This window comes from Chrysochloris asiatica, unplaced genomic scaffold (assembly GCF_000296735.1).
Source record: "Chrysochloris asiatica unplaced genomic scaffold, ChrAsi1.0 scaffold00078, whole genome shotgun sequence".
Taxonomy (NCBI): Eukaryota; Metazoa; Chordata; class Mammalia; order Afrosoricida; family Chrysochloridae; genus Chrysochloris; species Chrysochloris asiatica.
This window is the reverse complement of record NW_006408596.1, coordinates 8,075,363-8,081,622: the sequence shown is the minus strand read 5'-3', so window position 1 is coordinate 8,081,622 and position 6,260 is coordinate 8,075,363. Positions and strand designations below refer to the sequence as shown.

At 42.4% G+C, this 6,260-nt stretch overlaps 1 protein-coding gene across 1 annotated transcript in view; it reads left to right on the top strand.

The window, feature by feature from the left end:
• CCDC60 (coiled-coil domain containing 60) overlaps nucleotides 1-6,260 on the top strand; it is a 257,290-nt gene that overhangs the window by 220,909 nt on the left and 30,121 nt on the right. The window contains exon 6 of the mRNA XM_006865505.1: nucleotides 4,268-4,358. Coding sequence (XP_006865567.1) covers nucleotides 4,268-4,358 — 91 coding nt within the window. The remainder of the gene's footprint in view (nucleotides 1-4,267; nucleotides 4,359-6,260) is intronic.

Sequence of the window (6,260 nt, the reverse complement as noted above, 5' to 3'; positions counted from 1 at the left end):
AATTCCTAGTCTATCACAGTCTGGAAGCACCACTGAAACCTGTTCAGCCTTAGAGCAATACACAAGTCTCCACTGGCAGATGGATGGTGACTGCACATGAGACGCTATGCTGGGAATCAAACCTAGGCCTCCCACAAAGGAGGCAAGAATTATACCACTGACCCATAACCAATATCTCATAAATCCCCCTTAAGCACTCTAATATACTAATATACCACTTTTTTGCATCTGATATTCAGAGAAATCAGTCATTTGTGTGGATCACACTGTTGTTAAGTGCCATCGAGTTGGTTCCAACTCATAGTGACCCTGTACAGGGTTTCCAAGGAACAGCTGGTGAGTTTGAACTGCCGACCTTGTGATTCAAACTGAGTTTGTTGTCCAGTGCTTTACCCCACAGCGCCAACATTTGTTGTTGTGAAGTGCCGTCAAATTGGTTCCGACCCATAGTGACCCTGTATAGGGTTTCTGAGGAGCAGTTAGTAAGCTTGAACCGCCGACTTTGTAGTTCAAATAGCTTGGCAGTCTGGCGCATTAACACAGAGCACCACACCCGGACTCCCACATAGGCAGTGTTAAATCAAACATGTGATTCAGATGAGCTAGGTTCATCTCAGTGACTGAATGGCACAGCACGTCATTTCTTGCCCATGTTGCATGTCCAGCACAGTTTCTGCTAATTGTAGTCATGAGGGACCCAGGCCTACAAGAGTAACCCCTCAACACACACTTTCCACCATCAACCTGAAGAAGAGGGGAGATGACCATCTGAGTACTGGTTCCTATGGCACACACCCACCCAACATATCACATCTGCCTGGAAACAGAAAGGCAGTGATGGGTCAGTAACCTAATTCCCACCTTCTATAAAGCAGATCCAGGTGCAATTCTCAGCTGATGAGCCCCACATGCAGCCACCACCTTTCTGATACTCGAAGTTTACCTGTTGCTATGATGTTGAACAGATTTCAGCAAAACTTCCAGTCTAAAATGGACTAGGAAGAAAGGCCTGGCAACCTACCACCAATTATCAGTCAATGAAAACTCTACGAATCACAATGGTCCAAAGTTGCAACCAATCACGAGGATGGCGCAGGCCTGGGCAGCATTTTATTCTGTTGCACATGGGGTCGCCAAGAGCCAGGGGCCAACGTCTTGGCGGCTAGCAGCAGCAAATTTTTTAACCGAGTAAGACACCGTGCTATGCCTGACTTAAGGAGCAGAAGAGAACTGGTAAATGACACTAATAGCTAAGCCGCCAGGCCATGGGGAAGGATGACCACGTTCCTTTAGCCACTTCCAAATGCGAACAGCGTCAGCAAACCAGAGGAGAGGCCGCTCTGCTCATTTTGGTTCCTCCCCCTACTGATCTTCCTTTTTAGTTTATTTGCTGGTGAAAGGAAGCATCTGCGAACCTGGGTCTGTCTAACCAGGCTCCTTTTCTATCAATGGCTTTGCCAGAGAACAAGGGCTCTGGGCTTTTTAAGATCTGTGTGAACCTGGGCGCTTTTTTTTTTTTTTTTTTTTTTTTTTTTTTTTTTTTTTTTTTTTTTTCATTTTTCTATTTTAGCTCATTTAGCTGCTTGAAGTCTTAATAGATTTCGGGTCATCTTGGAAGTCGGCATTAACAGCAAACTTCCATCTTCCCGTGCCTGCATATTTAAGATGTTGAAGGCTTGGCTGGATCCAGAATTAATTTTAAAAGGGGAAGGGGGGACTGCTTTTGAACTTCAAGAAGAAGGCTGGAGGCTCAGCAGGAGCTGCCGTAGCAAAGGAAAAAAGCGAAAAGCCCTGTGGTCTTGAAAGAAATGCGCCAAAGCGGAATCGCTAAAGCTTCCAGTTGGTCAGCATTAAATCAGACTTGAGAAGCGCTGCTAGTTTAAATATTGTTTAAAAGACTGAGTTACTGCTCCTTCTTCCTCTGGCTGGATTTTAAATATCCCCTAATTTGATTACTCAGGGGAGAGGCAAGCAGAACCAACGTTAAATAAGCATCACTGTTAATTATTCAGAGGGCTTTTTATTGTGTAATCAAACATAAAGTCCTACAAAAAGCTTGGAGACACACTCTCACCCCATTCACCCTATCCTTGCTGGCCTCCTGCCCCTTGGAGTCTCTGGGCATTTCCCATGCTGTGGCTGGGGGTGGGTCAGGGTTCAGCACGGTTCTGCTGGTAAAAGTCTTGGCTTAGGCTATCCAGGCCCCATGCCGTGGGAAGCCAGTCTAAGAAAAAGTTTATCTTGATTATTTGTTGCTTCCTGTATCTGAGAATCTTCCCCCACCACCAGCACCAGGACGCCCCAGACAAACCTAGCTCCCTCCCTACTCTCCATCAACATCCCTCTGCTCGGTTCCCTCACGTTACTTCTCTACACTGGAAGACAGACAGTCAAATGTTTGAGGAGATCCCAGCCATGCAGAAATCATTTCTGCAGAGCAAATCGGGTCAAAGAGATGGATGGATGGACGAATGGATGGACAGACAGAATTATACACAAGATGGAGAAATCAACAGATTAATAGATCAGTAGACAGAAAGATAATAGGATTGAGATATCAGTGAAATGACAGATTGGTAGGTTTATCAATGATCGGTAGATGGACAGATAGGCTAGAAAGATCAGAAGATTTACAGATCAATCAACAGACAGAGACAGGTTGACAGAATAGGACTGAAGGTTCAACAGACTGATATATTGATAGGTTGACTGAAAGACAAGTACACAGATAGAAATATAGGCAGATAGGCAGACAGATGAAAGGGCAGGTAAGAGTCAGTTGAGAAAGCACACACTGAGAGTCTCCGCTTGCCTATTAATTGTTGTTATTGTAAGGTGCCCTCATGGCAACATTGTGCCCTATATAAGGTTTCCAATGAACAGGTGTTGGGTTTGAACCTCCCGACCTTGCAGTTAACAGTCTAGTGTTTATCTTACAGCTCCACACTGTTGTTGCTGCTGTTAAGTGCTGTCAAGTCAATTCTGACCCATAGTGACCCTGTGGAGGGTTTCCAAGGAGCAGCTGGTGAGCTTGAACCGCCAACCTTGCAGTTCAAACTGACTTTGCAGTCTGGCGCATTTACCCACAGCGCCACACCAGGACTCCACAATAGAGATCTAAAACTCTAAACCTAAAAGACTCTGAAAACTTAACTTGGTAACAATATGAAATGAAATGAACCAAACCAATTTAGTGGTCAAACCTGACCTGAAATGACTTACAATCTTGACTTGTCCCACCTAGTATAAATATGAGCACTTGTCATTGCAGAAGTACTGATATATTTGATAATAGGATACTGCCCCAGGCTCCTTCAGAGCAACTGTCTAACACATGGTATATGCACAGCCTATTTCCTTTCCAAAATGGCAAATTCTTTATTTGGCAACACAGTCAGCCCCACAGATTTCAGATTAGAGATTGGACATGTCACCAGCAGAGCCTACTGGAGCTCTGCTTCTTATCCACAAAATCCCTCCCCGCATGAGTAGGGAGGGGATGATCCAGGTATTGTGGGACTAAAGCTTACTTAAATAGGGAGGGCTTTAGGAAAAAAAAGAAATCAAAATTAAGTGCAAGGCCCTGTAAAGGACTATGCAAATAAGTGTTCCTTAAGCTTTAGATATATTAGTTTCATTGCAAATCTGCATCTGAGCAAGTGACTCAAAGCCACCAGGTTTGTTTTCTCATGTATAAAATGGGACAAAGTCCTAAAGTTTTGTTGACAATATTCAGTAAGATAGCACAGAAGCATCCTGCACATATGGTATACTATAGCATCTTTGCTCAATAAGCCCAACATCAGTTATCTTCACTGTGAGTCCCACCCTATACCACACCGTCTGTGTTACTTAGTGGTGTCCCTGGTAGTGGCACCAAGGCAGGCAAGGATTCAGAAATGCACTAACTTTTACATCTACTCTCAGACTTACTGGAAACTTGCCCTAGAATTTAGGAGGAAACCTAAGTTAAAAATGCAAATAAATTCAGAATTCACACATCTATACGCCACCTCCTCCAGCCCAAACCAGGAAGTAGTAGTGATCTTTCCCAAGCTTGACTTTCACTCATGAGAACCACTACCCCAACTCCAGCAGCCCCAGCTCTTGAGAACTGCCCATGTCCCATCTTCACAGTCGCAGGAGAAAAAACAGATATATATCACCACCAGCCACCATCTATCCTCTATTTATTGCATTTCTTCAAAGAACTTGAATAAATCGAGGCTTTAGAATCGGAGAACTCATTAAACTGTTTCTCACTCAGGGATCCAGGTGGAAGCAAGAACACAATAAAAAAGATCAATAAGGATAAGTCCATGGGACAGAAGTGGGAAAACTTCATCACCTCGTCAAAGGTAACCAGTGGCACATGATACTACCACTCAGATGCCAGGGGTTTTGGCCAGTCTTTTCTCTTCTCTGATGTTTTGTTGTTGTTGTTCCTTTTCTGGGTTTCGACGTTATGGAAAGTTACAAGCACGTGCTGTTGGGAGAGTTTTTGTAAATTTTAGCTAAAATGGCTATCTGGGAATCATCGATGAAATAACATTTGGTTGGCAATCACTTGAGAGGGGAGAGGGATGCCAGGTGCTACTTAATAAGATGTCACCAGCAGGAAATGGACTCACCTCACGCTATCTTTGAAATCTATAACATCACTTCTATCTTCGTTTTAAAACTCAGTCCAAAAATACAGAGCGATTCAACAGACAAGACTTTCCGCAAACTAGAATGTGTGCTTGCTATTCAGAGGACAGCAAGAGGTCTATTCTTTGCACCCAAAGCTAATCCTAACGCCAAACCTCCCAGATTCACCTACATAACCGAAAAACACCCTAATACAATGGCAACAGGTACTATTTAGATAGTGGGTGCTGAACTTACTATCTTACTCACAAAATGGGCTTAATGCTCATCCCTGCCCACCTCACATTAATGAAGCAATATGAACACTCATTTTTAAAACTTTAAAATGCAGAGCATTATTGTGGATATATTCTTTTTAGAAGCAAAAATGTCACTTTGAAGACTCAAGTCTTAGTATCTTCAATCAACTCATATGCATGAAGTAAATGAACAATGAATAAGGAAGACCAAAGGAAAATTGATGCTTTTGAATTGATGGTGTTGGCAAAGAAAACTGAATATACTACAAACCGCCAGAAGAATGAACAAATCTGTTTTGGAAAAAGTACAGCCAGAATGTTCCTTAAAAGCAAGGATGGCAAGACTTTGTCTCATATACCTTGGATGTTACCCGGAATGTCCACTCCTTGGAGAAACGCATCAGACTCGGTAAAGTGGAGACGCAAACGAAACAGAAAAAAGAGAATCTACAGATTGGGAAAAATATTTTGGCAATGACATGTCAGACAAGGGACTAGTCTCTAAAATTTACAGAACACATCAACACCTCAACAAGAAGAAGACAAATAATCCAATTAAAATCTAGAAATGGACAGACACTTTACCAAAGAATGCATTCAGATAGCTAACATATGAAGAAGTGTTGATGATCACTTGCCATTATAGAGATGCAAATGAAAACAACAGTGAAATATCATCTTACCCCGGAATAAACAGGAGAGTTCACACACAAAAAAAACAGAAAACATCAAAATGCTGGGAGGGTGTGGAGAGTTGGGACCCTCCAATATTGTTGGTGAGACTGTAAAATGGTGTAACCACTATGGAAAATGGCATGGCGCTTTCTCAAGAAGTTGGAAATGGGAATAGTGTTTGACCTGGAAATCTCTGTACTTGGTACAGATCCTGAAGAAATAAGAATTGTGACACAAATAGATATATGCCCACCTATGTACGTTACAGCACTATGTACAACAGCAAAAACATGGAGACAGCCTAACTGTCCATCAGCAGAAGAATGATCAAACAAACTGAGATAGTCATCCAATGGAATGCTACGCAGCGTTGAAGAAGAACAAATCTGTGAAACACCTTGTAACATGGATGAACCTGGAAGACATTATGCTGAATAAAATTAGTTGAACACAAAAGCATAAATTTCGTAAAACACCACCATTGTAACAGTCAAGAAAAGTTTTTCATGTTAAAAGAAACATTCTATGATGGTTACCAGGGGTGGGAGGGAAGGGAGAATTATTTACTGCCTAGAAGATTGTTGTTGTAAAGTGCTGTCAAGTTGGTTCTGACCCATAGTGACCCTGTATAAGGTTTGTTGTTGTTGTTAGGTGCAACTGAGTTGGTACCAACTCATAGCAATGTTATGCACAGAA